This window comes from Neomonachus schauinslandi, chromosome 1 (assembly GCF_002201575.2).
Source record: "Neomonachus schauinslandi chromosome 1, ASM220157v2, whole genome shotgun sequence".
Lineage (NCBI taxonomy): Eukaryota > Metazoa > Chordata > Mammalia > Carnivora > Phocidae > Neomonachus > Neomonachus schauinslandi.
The window spans coordinates 156156898-156183241 of record NC_058403.1 but is presented as its reverse complement, the minus strand read 5'-3'; the positions used below and the strand labels follow the sequence as shown (position 1 = coordinate 156183241).

At 50.8% G+C, this 26344-nt stretch overlaps 1 protein-coding gene across 1 annotated transcript in view; it reads right to left on the bottom strand.

The window, feature by feature from the left end:
- The window catches only part of CHCHD6 (coiled-coil-helix-coiled-coil-helix domain containing 6), a 251211-nt gene that overhangs the window by 195224 nt on the left and 29643 nt on the right, over window positions 1-26344 (bottom strand). The window contains exon 4 of the mRNA XM_021695035.1: window positions 24532-24676. Coding sequence (XP_021550710.1) covers window positions 24532-24676 — 145 coding nt within the window. The remainder of the gene's footprint in view (window positions 1-24531; window positions 24677-26344) is intronic.

The window sequence follows — 26344 nt, the reverse complement described above, 5'->3', positions numbered from 1 at the left end:
CTAGCCTATTCCATTTGTGGTGTTTATCCCAAAATATCTCTGTGCTGTGAGAGAGCAGCATTTCCTATTTGATCTCTAAGAAACACCTCCTGGCTCCGGTTTGAGTTTGGTGAAGGACACTGTGTTCACTCTCTCCACTTTCCCAATAATCTGTATACATCATAAACAATGCAGGCCTGGCCTTCCAAGGTGCAGAAGCCTTTCATGTTTAAGACTGTCCTTGCAGAGAAATAAATTCCTACTTCCTTTTTATCCCCTGCCTACTACCACCTCATCCCTGCTTCACTAATTTTAAAGATCTTTCCCCGGACCTTCTCCAGATAGGTTACATCTTTCTGTCTTGAGGCAATGTCCCCAAGCACAACCTAGAGTTTTATGAAGGAAAACATAAATATGTGTTTGATTTTCTTAAGATTTTTTTTCCATGTGGAAACACACAGGGAGAGGCAGAAATGTGTAATACCACATTTATAGGTGTACAAGGACACAAACCAAACAAACACATGAAACATGACTCTTGACTTCATTAACAAGATATACACAGATTCCAGACGAAGACTAAACCAAGAACATATGATTTGTAGAGGACCAGGGAGGCACACAGGAAGGATGCCGCCCACCTAGTGAGCACCTGCTGCATGCCTAGTATGCCACTGGGGTGCTCCACCCCCTCCAATACTCCCCCTGGTCTACTGGATCACTATGTGGCCTCCAAAGGCCCATGCACCTCGCCTCCCAAAGCTCTCCCCGCCCCACTCACGTCGATCAGCCTTCCTGGCCTCCTTGTTCCTCCTCAGATTTGCCAAAGAAGCTCTGCCTCCCCACTCGCTGTCCCCTCTACCTTGAAAGCTCCTGCCCTATGGATAGGATAGTGACCTCAAATGTCACCTCCCTGTATATAAAAAAAGCATACCCAATGGAGCCCCTTTGGGGGTGACAAAAATGTTTTGGAACTAGGTAGAGGTGATGGTTGCACAATAATGTGAATGTACATAATGCCAGTGAATTAACACTTTAAAATGTTGTGTTATGTGAATTTACCTTGACAGAAAAGAAAAAAGCTCAACTACCCTCACACTCTATCCTCAGAAAAAAATGCCTTGTTTTTCTTCATGATACTGATCATTTGACCCATTATGTATTTGTTTACCATGTGTCTCTCTGTACTTATATTCTATACACCTAAAATACAAGCACAAGCAGTGAGAACCTGTTCTGTCCACACCATATTCCACTGCCTAGAACAGAGTATGGTGTACGGAAAGCACTCAACAGGTATTTGTTGAGTGAATAGGCAAAGGAATGATTTCTCAGTTAGTCCTTGTACCCTGTGGGGTTGCTGGGTGTTCCAGACGAGGAAGCCAAGGCCTCCCAGGCCCTCCAGCCTATGGTGTGGGTGTGGCAGAGTGGAGGGAGAGGGGTTTTCAGAGGGGATGCGGCCCTGGAAAACAGCTGAGACACTAATTCCACTTTCCCCACTGACCCACAGCATATGAGTCAGGGTGGAAAATCCTCCAAGGCCCAGGAGGGGTGAGGAAGAGGTTAAAGCAGATGCCGCCCTCAGTCAGGATACCAGGTGCTCCAACAGCCTGTGGCTCCCCCAGCAGTTCTTCTAGAGACAAAGGAGAAGTGTTGTAATAATGTTCGTCTTTCTCCTTTTACAAAAACTATCGATTCTCAATGGTGGGCGTATTTAACAGAATCACCCAAGAGGATCCTGCAATCTCTATTTCCTCTCTCCACCTCCCTCCATCCCAGATTCTCATGCACGGTAGAGGCAGAGTTAAGGCAGAAGGTGGTTGAGAATCCTGGCCACCAAGGGGAAGCTCTGCCCTACAGCACACGCCTGGAGGTCTGCCCTGTGTTGCAGCTGCAATTTTCATCTGGCTCTCCAGCATCAATACCGAGAGACCAGCTGCTGTGACTGGGGCTCACATCCCAGCTCGGCTGCAGGGCTTTGGGTAAGTGACTGAACCTCCCCGAGCCTCAGAGTCATCTGCAAACCAGAGCTGAGACTGTCCCTACTTAGCAGGGGCACTGTAAGGGTCAAGTGAGAAATTATGTGCAAAGCACCTAGTCCAGGACCAGGCATGAGGAGTGGCTGTATCAACACACACAGGCGTGGGTGTGCACACGCACAAAGACATACTACAGCACCTTGAACACCTGAGAATTCCATGATAATAAGGTACAAGTAATACTTGTTCCCCAGTTCATAAATTTAACAACAAATTTTAATACATTGAGTTTCTGAATAAAAGGAACGACCAGTATTCTTTTTTTAGACTAATGGAATGTTCCATTTTTTTTCAAGCCACACAAATATATCTGCATTTAATGAGACAGTTGTACCTACCTGTCAGGCCTAAATAATCGGGCTGCCAAAAAAAGAGCTACAGTGACTCAAATACAGATATATTGCAGAATCCCTGAGGAGCTCAGTGAAACTACCAGATTTCAAGGAACGGCGTGAAAGACACTTCCTGATGCCACGCTGTGCAGCAGAGCCTCAGCGATGACCCTCCAGCCAGTGCTATCAACCCAGAGCCCAAGACAGATGCCCGGGGACTTTCAGACACAGGCAGGCCAGCTAAGATCATCTGAGCCCCAGGTCCCCTGTACAGTGTCAGGGTCGAGCAAGAGACTCAGCACCTGCTCCGTTGCCAGCTCTGATGATCTCTAATTGTGTACCTCCTTCCCTCTGCACGCCAGCCAGAACAGACCCTGTGGAGAGCTGTAAGAAGCATTTATACTCAGCTCTAGCTTCATTTAACCCTCTCCCTCCGCAGGTTCTCTCCAGGTTCCATTTATATGCCACACACCTTCCTCGGCTCTCCCTGGAACCAGAGCAGCTGGTTTGCTCTTCTCCAGGCTCTCGTTCTTCATCTACTTGAGGAGTCCTGATTCTCTCTGCAGTCTCCCTTTCCCCCAGAGTTTAGAATGCGACCACTCATTACCTCTCTGGGAAGAAGCCAGACCCAGGAAGACTGACAGAAGCCTCCCTTCCTCCTTGTGGTCATCTCCTGGTCTGCCATCAGCTTCTTAACCTGGGGCCCCTTCTAAGGGACAGCCTCCAAGGCCAAAGGCTGAAGGTGCCTACCTTTATCTCCTAAATGCGTCCTTACAGAAAAGGTGGAGGATGGACTCTGTGGTGGCTAAAAACAAAATTCATCTGGAGGTACGTGATCCCTAAGGAGAGAGACATCAGGGTTCATAGCGGCAGTCACACAGGCAAAAATCAATCTCTCCTGAAAACCAATTAGGGTGAGAGTGCAGGATTTTCACTTTGGCAGCTGAGCTGCTCAAAGCAGCCTGCTTTGGAGAGGAAACATCAGAAAGCTTGCTCCTAGACAGGACGGCCTCCTCTCCCCAGCTCCCTGCTCTGCCACATCCAGCACCTTAAAAAGAGCTCAGCTGAGAGGGGTGCCCCTGGGCGTCCAGGCACTGACATGCACAGGGAGATGTGACCAGTCCCCACAGGCTGAGTACCTGGCCTCAGAGCTGAAGGAAAGATTGTGCCGACCGCAAGCCAGCTCACTGAGGACCTAGTACGTGTGAGGCACTGAGCGAGGCACTTTGAGTGTGTTTACACTCTACCCTTGCAATAACCCTGTCCCCAGTTTACAGATGGAGAAACTGATGCCCGGAGATACTTAACTACAGCCACACAATTTGTGTAAGTAACATAGATGAGAGGTTTTTTTTTTAAATTTTTCTGCTACTCACTACCTCCCTCTTAGGGCACTTCAGACTCCAATTTAAAGAACTGGAGCCGTATCTACTATGTGACTATCTGATGGATTAACACGGAACAGGTTGCTTGCTTTATCAACCTGTAAGCCCAGACCAGGCCCACCAGGCTTTCTGTGCTGCTATGAACTCTTCAAAGAAGCACACAGATAATTCTAGTAAGAACCCCCACCCCCCTGCCCCACCAACTTCTCCTGGAATGCGTACACCACCTTCAAAGCAGTATTTTCCCAATAAAGCCTCAAGACGGGTCCTATCTGTCCTCCCGCCCACTCAGGGAAAGCAGCCCTTATAAGCTTCTCCATGCTGCCACACCACAAATCTCTCAGGTGGCACCGACCTCCAGTGGGGCTTGGCATGCGTGCGCCGCAGCACCCAGTGCTCATGCTGGAGTGCTACAGCCCACGGAGCAGAAAGAACAAAGCCTGTGGCCACTCTCTTCACCCACCGCTGTGGAAAGGCAGCCCAGGAAGGCTCTGGGCAGTGTGCCTGGACACGAGAAAGAAGCTGGGGGAGGTGGGGGGTGGGGGGTGGGGGGTGGGAGGGGGAAGGAGTAAAAAGATAAAGGTGGAAAAGAGGGGCAGGAGCATGAGGATGTGTGAGAAGAACACCAAGGGCCTGGTAAGGCTGAGACAACTCGGCCAGCTCTCCTAGAAGCTGTTTCCACCCAGGCCTGTCCAGTGTTTACGCGGGACTCCACCCCAGTGTCAGCGTGGGCCAGTGCTCTGCGAGCCAGAGCTAGGGAGGCATGCAGGCAGGCTGCAGCATGCTCACTAGAATATCACCAGGATGATTTGCACCAGGCCACGACTCCCTGCCTACCCCTCCTCTGCCACCCTCAGGAGGGCAAAAGGACAGCACAGCTCCTGCTGCCAGGACCTTGGCTTCTCAGCAAAAATGAGCAAGAAAGTCTGTTTAGATGCCGACTAGGGGTTCCTTAAACCCAACATGATATTAGCTCACTACATTAGCTCATTTCTCTGTGTCCCTTCTTCTCCAGGCCTTGAAAAATCTCCTTGGCTGCCAAAACCATGGCAGTCCATCCACCCACAGCAAAGTCAGAATCTGCTTGTTTTGCAAAAGGAAGCCAAGGAAAAGGCACATGAGGGTGCCACCAGCTCCCTCGGAAGCGCTTGTGGAAGGACTCCTACTGTTTCTCCTCCCACCTGCCAGCCAGGGAAGAAGACCACAGACTCCTCGGCTCTTAATTTGGCCTTGACCTCAGGTATTTGGCAAGGAAAGGCAATGGGACTTACCAGCTCTGGGAACAAAGGAACCTGTGGTTGAGGAGTGAATGCCCAGGCCCAGCCCAGCCCAGCCCAGCCCAGCATAAAACCCCAACATTTCTCATTCCTCATCTAATCCCAACTGTGCCTCCTCTACATTTTTCTGGACCCAAGCCAAGCCATCAGCAACTTTCTGGATGAGGAGCAGAATATTGCAGGAAGAAAGGGGAGCCCTCCCCCAGGCAGCTCCACTGAAGGGGCTGGATGGCAGGATGTGTCCCCACTAGCCAGCCCCATCCAGGAATCTGTACCAGTCCCCAGGGCAGCCATAACAAAGGGAGGCCTCAGGGGGCCACAAAGGCAAAAACCTGGGTCTCCCAGCAAAAGGGGAAGGGGGCAGTGAGATATCAGGCCCAGAATAATGGGCCTTTCCAGCCTGCTCAGCTAGATCCGGGCCCTCAAACGGAGCATGTCAGGGGAAGGGGCCTGCCCTCCCCTCCTGCCTGCAGAGGCCTGCTCCAAGCCCTGGGTCCTCCAGCCGACGAGTGGCCCGGGACTGCCACCTAGTGGCCCCAACGCGCAGGACAGGAAGGGATTCCAGGACAAGCCGGCCTCAACTTCATTCACAAAGCGCAGCAGGATTCTGACTGTGGTAACAAGCAAAATCATTCCCACGGGACCATGACAGGATGAAGAGTAGGAAGGAGTTGACTGGGTTCTTCACAGAGCCTGCCCTCCTTCCCTACCCTTCCTAAACCCCAGAGCCTGCCCCCCAGTGAGTGCAGAAAATGTAATGCCACAGGCAAAGACCCAGCAGGAGGCCGACCCCTGCCCCCAAACACACAGGGCTCTGAGCTCGGGCCTCCACCCTGAAACCCTGTTCCAAAACCTGATGAACTCCTTAGAACAGAAAATCCTTTATGTGGCCATCAAATGAGTGAGTGCTACTGGGCATTACGAAGTTCCCTGAGTGGGAAGGGCAAGGGGCCTTGGAGGGGAGGGCCTGCTACATGGCAGAGGGTTGTGAGTGATCCCAAGGGCAAAAGAGCTGAGCTGACAGGTACTGAGTCCTGCTGCGCACCAAGCCCCGCTCTAAGCACTTCCACCACAACGCGGCAGCCGGGCACAGCCATCATCCTATCTTCACAAAGGGGGCCACAGAGACATTAAATGACATTACCCAGGAGCACAGCTGGGAAGCAGGAGTTGATCCCACCTAACGTGGCTCCTCAATCCATGCTATGCCATGACGCCAAGCCAGCTGCTGGACACAACCACAAACTTCTCTACCTGAAAATCCTAAAAACCCAGGTCTATTCTGGCCAGAGCCCAGCAAAGGAGCAGAATTCTGCAACTCTAGGGCAGCGGAGACAAGGATCAAGTTAGCACAACACAGGCAAATTCTCCTTAAGGAGAAAAAGCAACTGTGTTCAAAGAAGCGCTATCAGAGGCCAAGAGGAAAACACCAGCCCCCAAGCGGCCCTGCAAAGCCAGACAAAAGATAAAACACGCATTCCCTTCCTCCAGTCCTGGCAGTGACTCCAGGGAAACCCAGAGGGCAAGAAAGATGAGAATGGCCTCTGCTGCAATCTCACTCTCCCATCCTCCCAGAGCCTCTGGAGGTCAAGAGGGTCATGCTGGGGTCAGCACAGGGCACCAACCGCCCTTGGTCAGCTGCGTCTTCCTGCGGAGGAGGGCAAAGCCTAGGCCTATTACCGTGCCACCACTGAGTCCCTGGAGGAATTTCATAGATTCCTTATTAGCACGGGAGAGCTGCCTGCCCACCTGTTAGAAGAACTTTCCGCTTATGGTGACAGATGGGGCAGTGCTAATGGGCTGGCTTTAACTGGGATGCAGGGAAGTTCAGGCTCATTGCAAAGGGAATTAGCATTAAAGGTGGGTGGGTCTGCTCACTCAGGGGAGGGCTTGGGAAGAAGGTGGGGGAACTTACCCAGGGACCTCACCTTCCAGAGGTGGCCATGCTCAAGCAGGGCCAGACCCTCCAGCAAGCCTCGCCACCAGCAGCCAGGCCGGTTTAGACTCAAACTCAGTTCTCCTCATCTCAATCCAATTTCCGGGAGGGAGTCCCTAGCCCTAAAGGACTTCTGACTCCATCTGATCTGCTGGAAAACTCCCTCTGTGAGGTCTGGCCAGGGCCCAACTGTGGACAGATGGCCAGGGAAGAGCTACATGCCCTGCCACATTCAGCATCCTGACAGATCATCTTCAAAACAACAGAGACACATGTCTGAGGTCTCGGCAGAAGCCCCTCAGGCCAGCTGCCTGGAAGGCCAGCTGACCACTAGGAAGAAAAAGGAGAAGACAGCTCAACTCTGATGTAATATCTCCCCTTACTCCCCAGAAATACCTCCCTCAAACGTCTGGGCAGAGCTGACAGCACCATATCTTCTCTATGGCCCTTTACTGCTATGCGTGGACCACTGAGCAGTTATCACAAGGGCGAAATATTTTATAAATGACTGTATGAAGCACAGCTTTGGGAAGAAGACACTTTCTGCTCTGGACATTCTCCGTTGGAGGTACCTGAAGGCATCAGGAGAGATATATCCAACCAGCACCCAGATATGCAAAGCCCTCAACAGAGATCAGGCCAAAGGTAGACCTGGAGGGAGTCTCTGAGGGGGAATGAGGAGGCAACAGATAACAGATCTTCACTGTCCCCCAACATCCATTCTTTCCTTCCTCTAGGCTAGTAGCATTTCAGTGGGGCTCCCAGCTAGACTACATTTCCTAGGCAACCAGTAGCTAGGTGCGGCCATGTGACTGCTTTCTGGCAATAAGATATGTCCAGAAACAGCATCCAGGTCTTGCCCTTAAATGATTGAGCGGGCATGGGACCGCTAGGCCCCTTCACTTTCCCATGGGCTGGGAAGCACGAAAACTGGAGCAAGCACCTCGAACCCACAGGTGCTGAGGCTGGCTGAGCCCCCAGCAGCCGTGGACTACCCACACACCTCTGTACTGTTACAAGAAAGAGGAATACATGTATTGGAGGGCTTCTTTGTTACATCAGCTCAGTCTCTGCCCTGACATTAGGACCATCTGTGGACCGCACATCCATCTGGGAATAGGGTAGAGGCAGGGAGGCCAGAGAAGATGTATTCCCCTAGGCACACCCCTGTCGGCAAAGGGCACCTCAAACCAGAAGTCCGAGAAATCATGCCTGACACTTCCTTCTTTTTCACCCACATACCTCTTTCTCTGTGCAATTCTCCCCACCCGCTCGCAGTCGCTGTCCTTTGGGTCACCATGACCTCTCAGGACTCCTGCCTCTGTTCTCGCCTGCTCTAAGCCACCACACACAGAACATTCATGAGAACTAGTCACAGGCTCCCTTCTGCCTCTGACCCGAACTTCCCACGGTGCCTACAAGACCCTCCACCACCCCCCCCCCCCCCCCCCCCCCACCCCCCCTGCCTCACTGAGCTCCCTCCCACCCCAGACCCCTGACCATGTACCTCCCCCCGACCGGGGTGTCCTCCTCCCTGTTCTTTTTTTAATTACCATCATTCCTCTAGGTCTTGGCTCAAAGGTCTGCTCCTCAGAGAAGCCTTTGCAAACTTCCATGTAAATTAGGTCCCTACTGTTTCTCTCTAAATATGCTGTTCTTTAGCAGCATCACACTTCTCTCTGTAGTTCAGTGAGTGTTTCCTCGTTGAATGTCTTTCTCTCCAAGTGGACTGCAGGCTCCAGCAGGCCCTCGACCATGTCATGTCAGACCCAACCCAGGATGGGCAACAGCACCCTTCGGGGAACGCGTGTTACACAGATGGAAAGGGACGCACAGAGGTTCACAAAAGTGAGAGTTCAAAGGCAGGGGGGCTCTTTAGCATCCAATACCCCCTAGAGCAAATGTGAAGGAAGTCATCTGATTTCTTGGAAAAAAGACAGAATAGTTTCTGAGAACAACCTATTAAAAAAGCAAAGACCAAATTGAATGAGTTGGAGAAGCGAGATTACAATTTTACTGCTAATTTCAAAACAGGATGATAAAGGAAAGGGAGAGCAAGGCTGCACCCAGAGGGGCTGCTGGGGAAAGGTGCTGGTTTCAGACAGGGAGGAGCTGAGCATGGGGAGTGGGAAAGGGAAGGAACCAGAGCAAGCTCCACGGGGACAGGAGGGCGAGACCCAGGCCACAGCAGGTAAGGCCCCTTGCAAGAGGATGGGGAAGAGAGGGTGGCAAGGCAGGGACAGAGAAAGCCAAGCTGGGCCCAACGAGTGAGTGTGGACATGGCCTGGGACGGGTGCAGGGCAGAACACCACAGCAGCCACCCGGAAAGGGTGAAAGGGGGATGAGCCAGCAGCGCGGTGTGGGACTTCCCGGGGTGGCCCTCAGGAGCCCAGGCCCAGGCTCAGAGAGGCATGTGGGGGGTGTGCCCATGGCTGGAGTCTAGCAAAGAGGGCATGGAGGAAGGACACGAGGACCAAGGGAAGGAGATGCTGGCTGTAAGCAGTGTCAGTACCAATCCTGCAGGGCAGGGAGATGCCTGGGGCCGGGAGATGGGGGTGAAGACAAGGACCAGGGAAAGCCAAGAATGGGTTCTGGGGAAAAGAGAGAAGGGAGAGTTAAGAAGCAGGTGTCTGGGGCACCTGGGTGGCTCAGTCGTTAAGCGTCTGCCTTCGGCTCAGGTCATGATCCCAGGGTCCTGGGATCGAGTCCCACATCGGGCTCCCTGCTCGGCAGGAAGCCCGCTTCTCCCACTCCCCCTGCTTGTGTTCCTGCTCTCGCTGTCTCTCTTTGTCAAATAAATAAATAAAATCTTTAAAAAAAAAAAAAAAGAAGCAGGTGTCTGATGTAGGAGGACGTATCAACAGAACAACAGCCATAGTAGAAGACAGAGACACGTGATCTGGAAACTGCTGGCAAGGAATGCTCTTCAGCCTTAGGCCACAAGAAAATGTTGAGGTGAGTTTTGTTGTGGACCTACTATAGCGCAGACACTTTCCTAGACGCTAAAGCATTATCTCATCTAAACCCCACACGAAGCCTATGAGAGCCTCCACTTTGCAGCTGGGGAAACTGAAGGTGTACGAAGCTATCCCACACAGTAAGCAGTCGAGAATCCCTCTTACAACACCTCCGGACCACTCTGATGACATGCCAACCCCGACTGACCACGCCTGGCCACACCAAGACCCAGGGCTTCTGAGTGAGTCATTCTTCTCCAGGATTTCAGATGCCAGTCAGGAAAACTGAGGCATCACTGGCAGCTCTTGAGGAAAAGTAAGGAGATGAGATAAAGGGGAAAAAAATGACTCTAAAAGCTTAGAGCATCTCAGAAGAGAAGCCAGGCGTCCCAATGGCCCCATTCAGCCATAAAGGAGCTTCCCCAGGGACTAGGGCCAGAGGGAGAAACTTGGGCCAAACAACCCAGGCTGTGGGGAAGATCCCGTGGTCCCACTTTTACGCCCCCTGCACCACCACCAAGGCTGCTCCCATCAGTGCCAGAAGAGCCCGGCTCAAGCAGCAGAGGATTAAATACAAAATCCTGAGGCGGCAAAGCCCACCCCTCTAGAGCAAAGATTAAGGAAGCACTGCAGAGAATCAAGAAGGGGAAAAGCAAAAAAAAAAAGAAGAAGAAGAAAGAAAACCTGCCACATACCCAGCTGCCGAGAGTTAACAGTCTTACTCATTTCTCATCAAAACCCTCTTCGGAAGAGGTTAAGCACACAATAGGCTATGGAAGGCGCCAGCCCGGGCAGCTGCTTGAAATTCCACACGTGTGCCGTGGCAATGTATTTCTATTAATGTCCAGTGTGTGTCAGCGGGAAGATAAGGGGCCGACATCATGTCCGAGCAGTCAACTAGAGAATGGGCCCCATGTTCCACATTGTCTGACACTCGGGAGGCCCCACGAACAGAGGCTCTTGAGCTGATCCTGCCCTGCGTGCTCTAGCACACCTCCTGCCGTGGCTCACAGGGTGTGCAGGTGCGGAGGCGAGAGAGCGGACCGTCGAGGCAGGGAAGGGCACTAGGGCGGCAGGGAGCACTCAGGACCGCATATGAAGAGACGAATCCACGGAGGGACCTGTGTGTTGGGAAGGGCACGAGAGTGGACAGAGCCAGCAGGAGTCACGGGGGGATGGGTGCCTGCACTGTGCGAGCCCACTGGGGGGCAAAGAGCAGGAGCAGACCCCTCCTCCAAGAGGCCTTCCTAGTGCAGTCAGCCCAGTGGTACCAGAGCTGCGTGGCAGGGTACACACAGTACAAGGGCCTTAAACACAGAGATGCTCTGCTCGGCATCCCCCTTAGCTGCCCTCCCCGACCACCCCAGTCCTAGCGGAGAACAGGGCCCCAGAAGCCCCCGGAGAAAGCCTGTGGGAACTGAGCAAGGCAGGAGGGAGTGCCGCCAAGAGTGTGGGTGTGCTGGCTCCACTCAGAATGCCTGCAAGTGGGCCCCTCCCCTCAGCCTCACCAGAGCCCAGGGCCATGAAAACACTCCAGCCTGGGCATCGGTGAGAACACCCACCAGGAGAGCGCAGGAACAGGAAGCTGAGACTAACCTTGGGAGGCTGGAGACACTGCCCAGTGGGATTTGGAAGGTCTGCTTTAGAATGAAGGAGCACCACAGGTGCTTCTGACAAATGACGCCCGCTCCAGGGAGGGAGGGCCAGAAAGGCAGCACCCAGCGACCGCCATCCCACCTGCCCTCTGTAGCATCCCGTCTCCGCCACGGTGGAGTCAGCCCCCACTTCCACCCTCAGATTCGTCACCTGCTGAACTTCTCCTCTCCTGCATTTGGGGGAGCTCGGCATGACGCAAAGACAAGAATGCAGGGACTGCCTTCCGCCTGCCAGCCAGCGTGCTGGGTGCTTGGCTTCCACCATGTCACTAAATCATCCTTACGACTCTGGATGTTTGCCAGTTGACACGCAAGGAAACTGAGGCTTGTGGAGGTTACGGAAGGTGTCCAAGATCACAGTGGGAGTACTTGGTGAATCTGTGTCCAGGGCTAACAAGTCCAGAAGCAGGGCTCCTTCTACATTGCTACAGAAGATGCTGCTTGCCACCTGACTGGCATTCAGCCCCTTCTTTAAAAACAGACCTGATTTTGGGGGGCGGTCAGATCCCCGGTTAAAATCACTCACTATCCCAGCTTCCCTTTTAGCCAGAGGTAGCCCTGTGACACGGTTGTGTTGGTGAGAGTCCCTAAAGAGGGTATCTCTCCTACACAAAACAAAACTTGAGTCAGAAAAGGCTTTTGCGGGGCTCCTGGGTGGCTCAGATGGTTAAGCGTCTGCCTTCGGCTCAGGTCATGATCCCAGAGTCCTGGGATCGAGTCCCACATCGGGCTCCTGGCTCAGCGGGGAGCCTGCTTCTCCCTCTCCCTCTGCCTCTCTCCCTGCTCATGCTCTATCTCTGTGTCTCAAATGAATAAACAAAATCTTTAAAAAAAAAAAAAAAGGCTTTGGGTCTTCCCTCTTCCTGACTGGAAAACAAATGAGATGTCTGGAGGCACAGTAGCCATCCTGAGGCCATGAGGAGAGCTGCATTGAGAATGGTGGCTCAAAAGGAAAGAAGGTCAATGGATCTCTCCTGATGCACTGCGCTACCAGACCCGCCTGAGCTGTCTGCCCCCAGATTTCTTATTCACCAAATAAACACACCCCCACTGTTTAAGCCACTGCCACCTGGGCTTCTGTTACAGCCCAAGCTGCTCCTGATTCGTGCACATGCTGCTCTATCTAAGAGCCTGAATCTTGTAGGCCAGACACACGAGATAGGGACCTCGTCCAGCCACTGACTGGACACAGAGGTAAGGGGAAAATGTCTGAGACACTTGTTGATGTTTGTCAGCCAAATAATCCCTTTCCAACTCTTTACCTTGCCAGTAGCCAGCAGTGGTGTCTACCTAAGGGGGCAAACACAATCTGCTTAATTGACAAATCTAAAACATTTTTTCAGAAAAAGGAAAAGGCAGAACGGTAGCTCCCCCAAAGACTATGTGAATAAACCACATAAACAGACTTAAAATAAACCATGACCCTCCCCTCTCCACAGCCCTGCTGGCATCCTAGAGGCATGCATGGAAGTGGGCAGGCACCAGCCCAATTTCACTCAAGCAGGACAGAAAAAGAAAACATACTGCTGCCAAGATCAGTTAGGGCTGTAGGGCCAGCCCCACTTGATCCACAGGCACAAAGCGAGTGGCAGGGGTGGCGGGCACTGCTTCCAGAAGAAGAAGAATGGGATGGGCACAGAGCAGGCACAAACAGCAGGCGCCACTGCTGAGCACCACTGTCCCTGACGGCCGGCATCCTCTCCGAGGCCAGGACGGCCAGCACAACACTCTCCAACTCCTGCCTCAGTTCTCAAGTCAGGTTTCCCTACAATTTTAGGCTTACCTACAGTGCACAAGACCTGCTCAAAACACCAAAGCCCTAACCTCTCAGCTAGGCCCCGGGCTTCCCACAAGACACAAAGCGGTAGGTGAGTAAGGCGTCACCGGCTGCTGTGATGCCGGTCAGATGGCTCAGGTCACGACCACTCCCTCACCCCGCTGCTGCTGGGTTTTTCCAAGGAAGTCTGCGGCTCAGACCCCTTGGGACCCATCAGGCACACAGAGGCCAAGGATCCTGGCTGAGGTCGGCAGCAGAGTTCCTCAAGAGACTTAAGAGAAAAAGCTTCTTTCACAATGCTCTCCAGATCCCAGCCCCAGCTGTCAGCCTCTTTAGCATCCCTGGTGCTAAGAGACATTTTCGTAGACATGCGATCTGCTAATTAGAAGCAATGACACCAGGAATGGAACCGCAATCACCCATTTGCCTAACAAAGTTAGCAGCTAATGAGGATTTCCAGCTTCTGTCAGCACACAGCAGAGGTCACCTGAGCTCCGCACCAGAGCCAGGAAGGGAAAACTAAAGGCATCTGCAGATCCATGAGGTGGTAAAGGGGAGGAAGCTGCACGAAATCCTAATCAACCCAGGCTGTGAAACCCACTTGGAATTCCAGCCTCTTAAATAAGAGGGCTAAATGCACATCTTTCACTATTCCAAAGTGTTGGGATCTCCCCTCCCACAGGAGGGCCATTCTGGAACAAATTCTGAAATCCCTGCATTTTACTCTGAGAAGTGCACAGAGCAACAGCTTTCTTTAAAGAGAAGGAGTCCACACACCTTCCACCTTCTGCTAAGATCCAAACAGCTAGTGGCTGCTATTCACCATCGCCTTGCTCAGTGGGCACCACCCTGGTGACCTTATCCAGACCAGCCCCCCATTCCCTTTGGCCCTTCTCAATCCCACCTCACCACACCTGCCCTCACCCTAGTCCTCCAGCTCCCCACTGCCAGGGTAACCACCATCTTCCTGGTGCTTCAAAATGTGTAAAAGAGCTGAGGGAAAAACAGGACTTTTCCAGCCCAAGGACACCATCACAATGCATCTAATGAGGTGGACAGGAAACAGGAGCCTAACAAGCTTCCCAGGGGTAATGCCCAGAGCTCAACCCTCTCAGGTCCATTGGGCTCACTCTGGGGGCATGTCCCAGGGACCTGAGAAGCAACTAGACCGTAGTAGCCCTCCCGTTCACAGGCCGGCGAGGGAGTCTAAATGCCTTGAGAGGTTTCTTTCTGTTCTTGCCACATGCCTCAAATAGCACATGGGCTGCTGCTACAAGGAACTAGGGGTCTGAGCTCTCTCACACGGTGCACGTTACTGCCAGCAGTCCGCCACGTGCCACTGGACCTCACTCATGTCCTGAAGTAGGCACTGCCCGCTCTGACAACAGTTTCTTACCACCTGTCCCCCACAATACCAAGCCCAGCTTGCCTGACCCTTCCCAGGGCACGGTATCAGTAGAGAGCGCTTTCCTAGCTATCCTCAGCAAAGAGCTCCTGCTTTCTTTTGAGGCCAAGAGGTCTGACAAAGGCACCCACGTAGGTAGTGAGTTGCATCGGGGATGGGGGCCTGGTGCACATTTCAAATAGCACAGCCTCTGCCCTCGAGTACCATGGGGAGCCACATCACCAGTGGGAATACTACACATCCCTCAGGGGCCCAAACAGCAAAAGGGGCAGAACCACTGTGGGGTCCATGGCTTGCAACATCAGTCCAGGAGCCAGCTTTGGGCCTGCATCAGGTGGGGCTGTTCAAAATACAGATTCCAGGGTCACAGAGACAAAGAGTCTAATCCAGTCGTTTCTGGCCTAAGATCCAAGTTCCCGGGTGATCCTGACACACAGCAGGTGGGGAAGTCAGGCAGGGAGATGGACCAAGAGCAAAGTGCTGCAGGTAAATGGCAGCCAGGGACGAGGCTGAGTGGGAGGGCCCTTGATACCCATACCACACAGGTGGAAAACCCCAAAGCATCTGCCCACAAATGAGGTGTTTCTGTGAGCCACCCCCCACCCGCCTCCACACTACTGCAGCCTGTCTCTCCAAAGGACTGGTCAGAAGCCTGAAGGACTGATTTGTTCTAGGAATCAGTTCACATCAACCCTTTGTCAAGAGTCCATGGATGGAAGTGGAGAAGAGGGGAAGGAGGTATAACTTGCCCAACAACGCACAACCCTGTCTACCCCCATTTCTACACCAGGAAGGAAACAGCACAGAGGAGTGAAGGAACCCCAGTGATGGGCTCATCTGGGTACAGTTCTGTCAGCTTCACTAGCCCAGAACAACGTGCCCAATTCCTGGAGCTCCTGGGTGCCAGGCATTTCACACCAATGGCTCCATGGGTCAATCCTCACAACTACCCACAAGCGTCATGATCCAGTCCTGGTGTACTGGGGGCCATCCCTGGACTTGGGTGCCAGGTTCTTAGTCCCTGAATGGTTTTTATGCCCTCCCCAGCCCCAGTTTGTGTAAAATATAAGAGAAATAAAGCCAAAGTTCCTTTTTTGGTGTGTAATCAGCTAAAAATATGGTTGAACCAGTTTTCATAACTAGCCTATCTGTAGTTTTCCTATCTCTAAAAATTATCCTACCATATGGCCACAAGGCCACGTAATTTTAACTTTGACCTTAATAAGGAAAGTAGGAACCCAGGCAGCCTCAGTACCGCTTCCAAACAATTATTCTGATTCTCTAAGAAAATGAATGCGCCCACCCTTGCTCTTTGAGTAAGTGTGGCTGCAAATGAGGCATGGTGGCCGTCAGCTGTGTGGAATGTCCTCTGTACCTTGTGGAGAGTCAGCCTGCCCTGTGGAAGGACTGGCCCCATACAACAATAGTCACATGGGCCCGAACATTCAGAGAGGGAACAAAATCAATCATTTGACTTTGCCCTTCTCATTTTCCCTGGGGTGTGAAGTGCGCTTGAAAGTGATGATGACCAAAGGGAAGTGTGAAATAAATGTGGCATCAGTTACGAGCCTCGTCCTCAAGACCTATATTGTTTGAAAGTCCTGGGGAACAGGGCAGGAGAAGTGACTGAGAGACCCTCCATGGATTCCTGAGGTGCAGGTGCATGGGGCCAGTGGACATGTGAAAGCCCAGCAGAAGACGGAGAGAAGCCCATGGTACTCCAGGCCCTACACTGAGCACCACCCAGGAGCCACCTGCAGCTGGAGAAGGTGCAAGGAAGCACCCCCAGGACAAGATAAGCAGGGCCTCCCACAAGTCTGATGAGAAAGTAAGACGGCACAGACAAACCCTGCAGAGCTCAGATCCCAAGTCCTGCTGAACAGAAGGTTTGGGTCCGACCCTCAGTCTGAAGCCAAAGCACCAACAGAGCCCACGTCCTGCTCAAGTACAGACAAGATGTACCCACCCTCCCACACCATGACCTGTCAAAAGAAGAAGATGGCCGGCTCGGGGCATGAGCACTATTTTCCTCAGCCTCTAGCGTTCTTCTACACATGATATCCAGTATCAATCATAAGGCACATGAAGCTGTAGGAAATTGGGACCCATTATCGAAAGAGGAAATAATGAACCTGAACCAAACTCAGAGATGACCTAGATGTCGGAATTATCAGAGACTTTAGATAATTATGATAAAGAGGTTTAGAGGATCCACAGGGCAAGGTGGACAACATGTGTAAATGATGGGGAATTTCAGCAGAGAAATGGAAACTCTAAAAAATGTCAAATGTAAAAAAAGAATCAGGAGTTAAAGTGGAAGTTCATGACTCTTCCCAAACTGCCCCCTGGGCTATCCCCAGAAAAGTCCTCATTTTACCTACCAGAAGACTGAGGCAATCAGGTACCACTGTGCCGTGAAACTTCTCACAGGAATAAAAACCACTGAGGAGCTAGGATCCATCCCCGTCAGCACCACTGCCCCCCAGCTGCTTGAGGCACCTGGTGACTCAGAGAGACTCAAACAATTACAGTCTCTGGAGCTGGACTATCTAGTCCAGAGGTCAGCAAACTACAGCTCACCCGTCAAATCCAACCTACAGCCACTTTCCGTATGACCTCTGAGGAAGAATGTGTTTTTACATTTTTTAGAGCTTGTAAAAACAACAACAACAAAGAATGTGTGACAGCGACCAAATGTGGCCCTGCAAAGTCTAAAATATTTACTATATGGCTCTTTACAGAGAAAGTTTGTCACCCCTGATCTAATCTTGAAAAGAAAAAAGATAATAAAACGGCAATATTTAGGGAAGTAAAGAAAGGGGCTATGGATGGCAGACTCGTTTTGCTTTTTTTTTCAGATTATGGATTTTACCAGCCATCTAGGTGCTGAAAAATCCATCTCCAAAGGAATTCAAGATCTCTGTAGCTCAAATTGGAGGAGGCATAAGGACAAGGCCACTAGAGTCCGTAGGCTACTAATGTTCTAAAACAAACAGCCATGCCAAAAAGCTGTCCCCAGGTGTCAGGCCTCCTCAGCTGCGTGTCAAGTAGAGAACTTCCCGACCCCCGGCCTGAGCCACCAGGCCCAGCCACTGCCTTCTTCCATGCAAGTTAAACCCCAAGTGTGTAAGTCTCTGACAGGAGTCATGTAAACTAGCTGACTCCAAGATGTCATCATAGTGAAAGGCTGTTTTGTTTTGTTTTGCTTTGTTTTATCATTTGAAAAGGTCAGACCTATGAACTGCTATCCAGAGAAGGCTGACCTGGGTACATGCTTCCACCTATTCGCAACGGGACACAATGAGGCTTCCAGGAGCCAAACAAGGACTGCTGTACAGAAGTCTCCAGGGGCGCCTGGGTAGCTCAGTCTGTTAAGCGTCTGACTTTGGCTCAGGTTGTGATCTCAGGGTCCTGGGATCGAGCCCCAAGTCGGGCTCTATGCTCAGCAGGGAGTCTGCTGCTCCCTCTCCCTCTGCTTGTGCTCACTCACTCTCTCTCTCCATATCTCTCTCTCTCAAATAAATAAATAAAAATTTTTTTTAAGATTTTATTTATTTGAGAGAGAGAGAATGAGAGACAGAGAGCACGAGAGGGAAGAGGGTCAGAGGGAGAAGCAGACCCCCTGCTGAGCAGGGAGCCCGATGCGGGACTCGATCCCAGGACTCCAGGATCATGACCTGAGCCGAAGGCAGTCGCTTAACCAACTGAGCCACCCAGGTGCCCCTAAATAAATAAAAACTTAAAAAAAAAAAAAAAAAAAGTCTCCGAAGCAGGAGGCACTGCCCCACACCCCTCATCCACTGGAGCTCTAGCTAGCCATGATTCCCTAACCATCCATGCACATCTATAATTTACTGAGTGCTACTGAGAAGACCACAGTTCCTCACCTTGAGGAGCTTATAATCTGAGGAATGAGACTTACGAAGATGTAGGAGGGGAGAACTAGGAAGAAAGGCTATAGCTGTAACCTATCTCACTCAGGATTTCAGAAAATTACAACTCAAAAACTTCTGAATCCATCATTTTCCTTAAATCCTGATTGCAGACTTCATACAGCTAAGGTGGCAGCTTCTTCCAGCATCAGAACAATGAAAAGAAGGCGCAGTAGATCAAACCTCCCCTGCAGACTGGAGAGCGGAGCAGGACAGCCACGCTTCTTGTGCAAGTCCTTAGGTTAGGCAGGCACACCCAGGTGGAGAAGCACTTGGTTATGACGTCTGGCCAGTGGCCCACTTCTTCATCTGCCATTTTAGACCTTTCCCTGTGGCCACGGTTCAGTAGAAGAAAAGCTCTCTCTTCTTGTGCATCTCTTTTGAGGCATAAGAAAACCCTCCCCCAAAGGTCACCATCAGACTTGCAGAATTTCATCCCAGGCCCACACCTGCCTGCCACACCCCATGCCCCTAGACCGCAGCCAAGCGGCTTGTCCCCACCCGCCCTCGGCCTCTGCTCAGGCTTCAGCCTTCAGCCTTCAGCCTTCTCCACCTGGAGAGCCTCTCCTCAGTCTTCAAGATCCAGCCCACGGGTCACCTCCCCTCAGAAGATTTTCCCACCTTGCCAGGAAGAGTCTGTTGTCACCACCTCCTTCCTCCTCTAGTGCCTTCCTATCCCTTTGGTCTGAGACTGTGACACTGTCCAGTCACTTCTGAGAATACTTACCTCCCCTAATGAACAGAGCTTTTCAAGAACAGAAGCTGTTTCTCATTTGTTCCCACTAAATCAAGAAACGAACCCAGTGCCTAACATAACAGGCATGTAGAGAATATATAGAAAAAATAATAAAATAATTGCTCACTAAAAAAGAAATAAAATGAAAGTTTTTGCTTTCCATCAGGTGTACTCCAATCTCATACCTAATGTGTCAGGAATCCCAACAGGCAAGGTCATAAATCTCATTCTCCCCTAAAGTAAAGTTCTGCCCATCAGAAGACTCAGCCCCAGAAACCGCTCTGTTCTTATTTCTCTCTAGAACATTTGGGACTCCAAACTTCCTGCCCCAACTCAGAGGAAAGCATACCTTACTAACATAGGCTCCACTGAAACACAGGGCCTTCACCCCAATTATATCTGGGGCTCTACAGTCTGCAAGTAATAGGGAACACACATAACATACTCAAAAACAGTCCACTACTACACTAGATAGGAAATGGGAACACTTTTGTCATCAGAAGTAGGTTATAAAAATTATTACCTTTCCTTGTCATTAGCTTTATTAACTTTTCCCAATAATGAGCTGAAACATTCCCTCATGCAGAAAAGGATTAAAAAATCAATACTGTCAAAGAGAGGGCAGAAAAGCACTTTAAATGTCAAACTGCACTCAGCACACTCGGGAAAAAGTCCTCCAGACAAGGCTACAGGTGCAAGGGTGCAGGACTTGAGGACACTGGCCAGACAGAGGTGGCCCCAAGAAGCGGGCAGCCAGCTCATACAACGAGAGACCACACCACATCCACCTCGGGGTCCAACCTGGCCCCAAGGCCAGGAGAACATGCTATGATCCAAACACTAGGGCCTTAAGTGCCCTGCCCAGCAGGCTCCTTCAATCTGTACATACGGAACGCTCGGATGAGGAAAGAAAATTCCCTATGCTTCTGTTCAGGTCCTTTCTCCGTCTTTTTCCTTTTATTTAAATCCTCCAAAGCACAAGTACAGTTTTGAAATGATCTCCACTAAAAGGCCCTGCCAGCCACAACAACCCAAGTGGGGGGGTGGCTATGGTATCACTCAGCATCCTCAGCATCTAGGTGAGTGCCTCACCCCCCTGCTGACTTACAGAAAGGGCCTGGAATTGGCTTCCCTTCTCTGTTTGCATTGACTGGCTGAAGCCTTCAAAACCAGGCTCACGTGTCTCTTTGCATCTGTTACAGCACCAAATAACAGAAACCAACTCCAGCTAACACAAGCAAAGGAGAGCTGACTGCGGGTCATCAGCAGACGATTCAATCCTCAAGAAGGCAGAAGACCAGATGGAAACCGACAGGTACCGTGGAGGTGTGGGAGACAGCAAGACGGCCTCACCGCATGAAGATCCTGATGAGCAGGCCTGGGCTAGTCCTACCCTGGCCTCTTCACTCACTCAGAACGAAAGTCCCCAGAGAGAGGGTTTGACTGGCTGCCCTCCGGGTATGGCTACACCATGGCAGGGGGAGAGAAGAGATCTGGCTTCCATAAAAGAAGTTGGGCACTGGGATTGCAATCCCACCAAGACAACGCGCAACATGAGCCAGGTAAATTCCCAAAAGGAAACAGGACACCAACTGCATGGAGAGATGGATGTTGAACAGTCAAAAAAATGGGAACACCCAGAAAAGTAGTCAATAAACATTTTCAAAATGAAGGAAGTCACTTGCTTCACTATTCCCTAAGAACTCAGGTTCAGAAGAGCATTATCCATCGAAATTTGGGGAGGGGGGATCAAATAAAGATTTATTTTCTTTATTCTAAAGTTGCCCTTTGTTAAAAAAGAAAACCCACACAGCTGTAGTGAAGGTCATTTAAGTCCCTTCCCGATAGTAAAGGTTCTCCTCCAAGGACAGTCTTGAGGAGGCAGGACCCAGCCTTCACAGGTGGAAGAAGGGAAGCTGTGAATTTTCTTTCATTGTAATTAACACATTCCAGGTGAGAAGGAAGAAACACCAACACCTGTAGGCTGCACTTTTCCATGCTAGGTGACTGTCCCAGGTGGCCAGCTGGGTTTGCTCATGCCATATTGGTTAACCCTTCACCTCCAGAACCAGAGTCCTTTCCACTTGGTTGTCAGGCTCCCTGAAAAGGGGTGACAACAACCTGCCCTGCGGAGACTAATTGTCAGAGCCCCTAAAACCACATCCTCACCCCAGTTTCTCTCTGTACCAACTGACTCTTCACCAGGATGCCACAGGATTCTAAAAACACCAGTCAGATCGCATCATTGCCATCCTCATGGTCTCTAGGGACTCTTCCGAGGTTTCAGTCATGGAGGGCTATCTTGTGGGTCAAGTCTGCAAGGTGCCCAAGGCCTTCTATAAAGTGGCTTCACGCCTCACTAACCTCTCTCACTGCGTCCTGTCACCTCCTCCAGACCCACCCATCTCCCCGCAGCTGCTCCCTCAGCCTGGGGGCCCCAGCCATATTGCTCAAGGCTGAGGTCAAAGCCATGTCTTCCACCAGCAGTTAACACCACTGCCTTTGCATTCCCAAGCACATCATCTTTACCTCCACCTCACACTTACTGAAACCGATGTGGCCTTTTTCTAAGTTTTTGATTTAAGTCTGTCTTCCCCAAGGGTGACAAGGATGTACTGTTCATATTTCCCAGAGGGCCTAGTTCAACTAGCATCTGTTATGTACCCACCGCAGCTTTCAACATCTGTGCAGAGGCCTTCCTCCCAGCCACCACCCAGGGCACAGTCCCAAATGGTAATCTCACCTCGTCTGCAACTTCCTTCTGTGCAGCACAGGGTATACCAGGCCACCCACCTAAGGCAGGGCGAGGCTGCTGCTCGTCTCCTGGCCCATGGCCTCTGAAGCAGATGACATTAGAGGCTGCTACAGCCATTCTTCCCTCCCCCACCCCGCCCCCATTCCCTGCTGTGATATCATGATTTAAATAAGAACTAAATATTTAGTCTTTACTGTTAAGAGTTCCTAAAACCTGGGGCGCCTGGGTGGCTCAGTCGTTAAGCGCCTGCCTTCGGCTCAGGTCATGATCCCAGGGTCCTGGGATCGAGCCCCGTGTTGGGCTCCCTGCTCAGCGGGAGGCCTGCTTCTCCCTCTCCCACTCCCCCTGCTTGTGTTCCCTCTCTCGCTGTGTCTCTCTCTGTCAAATAAATAAAATCTTTAAAAAAAAAAAAAAGAGCTCCTAAAACGCTTGGAATTTCCTAAGTGATGAGAGGGATAAAGGTACCTCTCTTTATGGTAATGAGATGACTTTTGGACTGCATGGAAGGATGAGGACTGGTTACCAGTGGAGCCAATCACTGGTGGGAGGGTTGGAACTTGCAGTCCTACCCCTGAGCTCCAGGGAGGGGAGAGGGGCTGAAGGTTGAGTTCAATCACTAGTAGTCAATAACTGAATCAGTCATGCCTAGGTAATGAAGCCTCACCCCAGTTTCACCCCAAAACAACTGGATCTGAAGAGCTTCCAGGTAGGCGAGCACAGAGAGGCTCCGGGGGAGTGGCGCGCTGGCATAGGACATGGGAGCTCTGCACCCTTTCCCCACATACCTTGCCCTATGGATCTCTCCCATCTGGCTGTTCTTGAGTTAAATCCTTTCATAATCCTTTTAGTAAGTTAAATGTTTCTCTGAGCTCTGTGAGTCACTCTAGCAAATCAGTCAAACGAGGGGATGATGGGAACCTCTGATTCACAGCCAGTCAACCAGAAGCACAGGTGACAACCTGGCCTTGAGTGGTATCTGAAGTGTGGGGAGGGGGCAGTCTTGTGCCCTGAGCCCTTACCCTGTGGAGTCTCAGGAGGGAGTTGAATTGGAGGACACCCAGCTGGTGTCAGAGGATTTCGTGGCTGTGTGGGGGTTTTCCCACATGGAAATGGAATTGGGAGAATTATTACTCTAAGTCCAACTTCTATCTGGATGTCCACCCCCTCTCCAGTGGGACTAGAAAAGAGCCCCTACTCCAGTCAGTGGAGCCCTCCCTGTTCCCTCTGCAGACGACTGGCTGAGCCATGGGCCCCCAGTGCAGTTCAGGCCAGTGCCATGTCAGAGGCCTTCTGCTGGGGACTTCCGGGAAAGTTTTCTCTTCTTCTGCTAGGTGTGTCCCCATCTGCATAAGACCTGGCAGAGTGCAGGGGCAGCTGTCATTGACCTGTGGGAATGTATAGCCTGAGGACACCCTGGCACACTGAAGATGGCAGAGCAGAAGGAGAATGGGGATCATGACGCCAGCGAGCTGCTGAATTAGTCAAGCCTGGGGCATTTCTAGACTTCTGGGATTACGACATAAAGCCTTCACTCACAGCAGAAAGAATCCTAACTAATAGTCTCCCATCAATTAAATGCATTAATAACAGTAACAGCGATAACAGCGCGTTTTTATAATCTGCCAGGCACATGCTAAGCCTGGGACAGTTATTATCTCCCTAATCCCGTGGGCAATCCTATGTGCAAACATCATGATCCTCAACCAAGGCTCATAAGACACTGGAGGACGGGCCCGAGGTAGTAAGCAGGGAGCTAGGATTTGTACCCAGGCTGCCTACCTTTAAAAAATTGTGTTCTCCAGGGTGCCTGGGTGGCTCAGTTGGTTAGGCGACTGCCTTCGGCTCAGGTCATGATCCTGGAGTCCCGGGATCGAGTCCCACATCAGGCTCCCTGCTCGGCAGGGAGTCTGCTTCTCCCTCTGACCCTCCCCCCTCTCATGTGCTCTCTCTCTCTCATTCTCTCTCTCAAATAAATAAATAAAATCTTTTAAAAAAAAAAATTGTGTTCTCCATCTCATTAGTGCATGCCCTCAAGCCCCTAGTACTCTCCCTTCAGACCCTCCTGGTACATATACCACTTAAAACTGCGACTTTTCAGAGAGAGGGACCAGACTGTTGAATGATCCAGCCCTCACCATATAACCTAGCGCTCTAGAAACTGAAAATACAGGCCAGAGGTAGCAAAGCAAGTTAGTGGTAGAGTTAGGGCTATAAGAACTCAAGCCCCTGGTCCTCCAGAAAGACACCCTTTCCACAAAGGTGGAGCCAGGCCCCAGGGCTTCAGAGAGATCAGGCTCCAGGGCCTAACCTCTGCCTCCCAGAGCTGCTGGAGCACAAAAGGCCAGCTCAGGAAGATCTCTACTCACCAGCTGGGTTGACTTCTGCTTCTCCTGGTCAACGTTGCCCTCCCCCTGCTGCAGGGATGCACTCCTGTGCTTTGTGGCTGCCTCTCTTTCCCTCGTCACCACCTGGAATAGCTCATCCTGGACCTTGGCCTGCTCCTGTTTATACCTGTGCCAGAAGAGAGATGGAGGGAAGCAGATGCAGATGGCCTGACTGGCAGAAGGTAGCCAAGAAAAGGTTTGCGTACTCATTTCAGCTGGCAGGGGATGGGGACCTGTGGGCCAGGGGATCTCTGAGGCCAGCGGGAAAGGCTCAGGCATCAGTGATAGTCCCCAATGCAAGGGGATACAGTGATACGCTCTCAGCTGGAACAATACAGATGAGGAACAGAAGGAGACCTGACCACCAGATGAGGAATCAGACAGCCTTAGGCAAAATGAGAGATTCTCGGGGCACAGGTTCAATCCCAGGCTAGCCACTGGTACACAGTGGGCAGGCAGGGTGGGAAACCCCACATCCTTCTGCCTCCACTTGAAAGCCTGAACAGTTTAGATGACAGCAGTCTTTTGTTTAGAACATTTAACTCTTCATCCTGAATGTATTCCTACCCTCTGACCTATTTCTGGGCATTCTGCCTAGTAAAATAATCCTTAAGACAGAAAAAGGTTATTAGAACCAAGATGCTCTTACAAGACTTATTTATTATAGTGTGGAAAAATGCAAACAACTTAAATGTCCAACATCAAGGTCAAGTTAAAGAACATATAGTACAACTGTGCAATTATGTGTATATTATGTCATCATTAGACCAATATATTCTTAGATTTGTCAATGCCTGAATCTAAAAATTGAGGACCAATAAATAACACTTTTAGAAATAAAAATGTTCATAAAGCAGGTGTAACAAATGGAAAATAATTGTAAAACTATGTAAACATAACAAGATATAAAATTATATGTAACTTTGAAAAAAATAATTGTCAACTAGGGGAAAGAAGACATTTGAAAGAAACACTCCAAAATATTAACAGGAGTTATTCTGAATCTATGGGTGATTTTTTCATTTTATATATTTCCCAAGTCTTTCATTAGCATGTGTTAGTTGAACATTTTTAAAATATTTAGAAGTTCAAAAAAAAAAAGGTTCAGGTTAGTTATTCTTGGAAAGGCCTCCTAGAATCAGAGAAGGGAAATTCTTAGAATGTGGGCTCCAATCCATGACTATGGAACACACCCGGCTCGGCTGACCTAATTGAGGAAGCCACTCAACTGTGGCTGAACTGGGCCCCCTAAGCTACCACACTGGGTCCTCTGTTACAGAGGCCAGGGTCCTAAAGGGTAGAGAGGAAGTCAGTCAATGACAACTACAATTAACATTCACTGAGAACTCTCCCGGGTGCTGGGCTTAAGTGCTTCCTATGCATTAACATATTTAATCAGGACAATACCCCATCAAAGAGGTACTCCAGCTATGCCCTTCTCAGAGGCCTACAGAAATGCAGCGATGTTCCAGAGTCACATAACTAGTGCGGGGCATAATCAGGAAGCACACTGCATTCTGAGGGCCTCTGTGCCTCAGACGACGGGACAGAGGTCCCAGTTCAGAGGTGTCGCCAGCTCTCTGTGACTGTGGCCTGTGCCAACGGGAAGTCGCCAACACTCTGGAGCCAGTCCATACAGGCAATTCGTTAGAATTGTGAGGGCTCTTTCTCTTCTCCATATCTCTAAAATTATGCCAGCATGCATACACACAAAAGGTCCAGCCACTCAGCAACTTAGTCCTAGCTTTTTATTTTTTATTTATTTTTTTTCTGTTTTCTTTCTTTCTTTTTTTTT